The sequence below is a fragment of the Sinocyclocheilus anshuiensis genome, unplaced genomic scaffold, assembly GCF_001515605.1.
Source record: "Sinocyclocheilus anshuiensis isolate Anshui unplaced genomic scaffold, SAMN03320099.WGS_v1.1 scaffold3, whole genome shotgun sequence".
NCBI classification, from domain to species: Eukaryota; Metazoa; Chordata; class Actinopteri; order Cypriniformes; family Cyprinidae; genus Sinocyclocheilus; species Sinocyclocheilus anshuiensis.
Genome location: NW_015548205.1, coordinates 63883 through 66049, shown reverse-complemented (window position 1 = coordinate 66049; position 2167 = coordinate 63883). Strand labels below are relative to the sequence as shown.

The 2167-nt window shown below is 40.1% G+C and overlaps 1 protein-coding gene across 1 annotated transcript in view; it reads right to left on the bottom strand.

Moving 5' to 3' along the window:
• Positions 1 to 673: 673 nt before the first annotated feature.
• Positions 674 to 2167, bottom strand: part of LOC107653493 (sorting nexin-30) — an 18338-nt gene continuing 16844 nt past the window's right edge. The window contains 1 exon segment of the mRNA XM_074186877.1: positions 674 to 1560. Within this exon segment, the coding sequence (XP_074042978.1) occupies positions 1489 to 1560 (72 nt within the window). The 3' untranslated portion in view covers positions 674 to 1488.

The window sequence follows — 2167 nt, the reverse complement described above, 5'->3', positions numbered from 1 at the left end:
TTGCTGGGTTTGTCCCTATTTTACCCAGCACTGGGTTGTATTTAACCCAGCATTTTTTAGAGTGTGTGAACTATCCCTTTAATAGTCCTTAAATAGGCCTCATTTTCTTTATGAAAAGAATAATTTTGATTAGTGGCAGAACCAAAGCCCAGGCATGTCTACCGTTTTAGTGAGAATCACCCAAAAACACGTTGAGAAACACTTAGCATCAGGAAGATTTTGGTTGGTTTGGCATTTATAACTCTAAAACATTACTGTGCAAAAGTTGGGGTCAGTAACATTTTTTTTTATAAGCAAATTAATACTTTTATTCAGCAAACACATTAAATGGATACTAAGACATTTCTTTCGAACCTTCTGTTCATCAAAGAATCCTGAAAAATAACATGTACCAGTTAGAAAAAAAAAACGGTTTTCAATCAGAAATGTTTCTGGAGCAGCAGAATATTAGAATGATTTCTGAAGATCATGTGACTCTGAAGACTGGAGTAATGATGCTGAAAATACAGCTTTGGTCACAGGAATAAATTACACTTCAACAGATATTACAATAGAAATTGTTATTTTAAATTGTAATATTTCACATTACTATTTGTATTTTTGTATCAATTAAATGCAACCTTGATGAGCAGGAGAGTTCTGTCAAAATCATTTAAAAATAGACGTACTGAAAAGTAACGCATTACAATCCTGCACTGCATAACCAGCGATGTAACAGCTGCCAAAAACATTACCATAATGCATTTACTAAAAGCTTTGAATTTCAGAATGTGTGTATATTACTGGAGATGAACCGCTCTCCATTAGTATCCCAGAGTTTCACAGGAAACGTCCCACATTACATTCACCTCACTTGACTAGATATCCCAAACACATTTACTGCCCCATTAAGACAAGCACAAATCATTATGACACATATTTTGTCATAAATATTTAATGAGGTCAAGTATGGCTGGGAAAACGCAACAGCTTAGTTTAGAGTGTAACGACGGAACGGCCGATCCAGGCAAGGCTTTTGAGATGCCAGTGGCCAAGAAATCTTCTGGAAAAAAGCAAAGGAGATATCAAACTTCAGTTCCACATCTTTGGCAAGAGGACTGTTTGTGAACGTGAACCAAAAAAATAAAAACACTGACGTCTCGGTTCCCTTGGACGGATCAGCATCAAAAGACAAGCATTTACAAAAGGATAACAGGCAAACATTTCACTAAAAACTACACATTTGTTGACGTCACCAAAAACTCCTCGCGACCGTTTGTGGTTTCCCGAAGCCGTTAAGTGTTTAGCGTTTCTTCTGCAGGTCTAGCCCGAGCTTGAGACGAGGAAAACTACAAATTCTCCTTCCACAACAAAAGAGAGAGAACAAGAGAGAGGTGGTTGCATGGGCTTTAACAAATAAAGACACTTTACAAAAACGAATTCTCAGAGCTCGTCCGCTCCAGTAGCGTCCCGTCCCGTCCCGTGAAAGCTCTGCTGGCTGAAACACGCTCAGTTCGTTTCTCCTTTTGCCTCCTGTTTGTCTTGTAACAGTGGAATGAGGGACTCCCATGCTGCAAGGCACTGTGGGGCAGAAGCAACAGCAGGAAGTCAAGGCCAAAGCCACTTCATCTCAAACACAACTCTGCTTTGACTAGACACATACACTTAGATTTCCTAAATCTATTTCACATGGAAACATCCTGCAGGAGTGACGCACCTAGATTTTGCATTAAAGGGGTCATATGATGCTATTTTAAAGATCATTATTTTGTGTATTTGGTGTAACAGAATATGTTGACATGCTTTAATGTTCAAAAAACACATTATTTTTCAAATACTGTACATTATTGTAGGTCCTCTATGCCCCGCCTCTCTCAAACGCTTCGTTTTCAACAAGCCCCCTCCTTTGACAAGCGCAGTCTGCTCTGATTGGCCAGCTGACCCAGTGCATTGTGATTGGCCGAACACCACAAGCACGCGTCGGAAATGTAACGCCCCTTACCATAATCGCGAGCGTCAGCTTTCAAAGTAAATATCAAGACAGTTAATAATGTCGTTAGTTTTACCATCAGTTCAAGCCCGAAAGGGCAACAGAGTCGTGTGACAGACACAGTGATGATGCAGTACACAAGCCGCGGTTAAGACAGCTGACTCCACTGTGATGTGACCCCCTCTCTCTCTCTCTCAC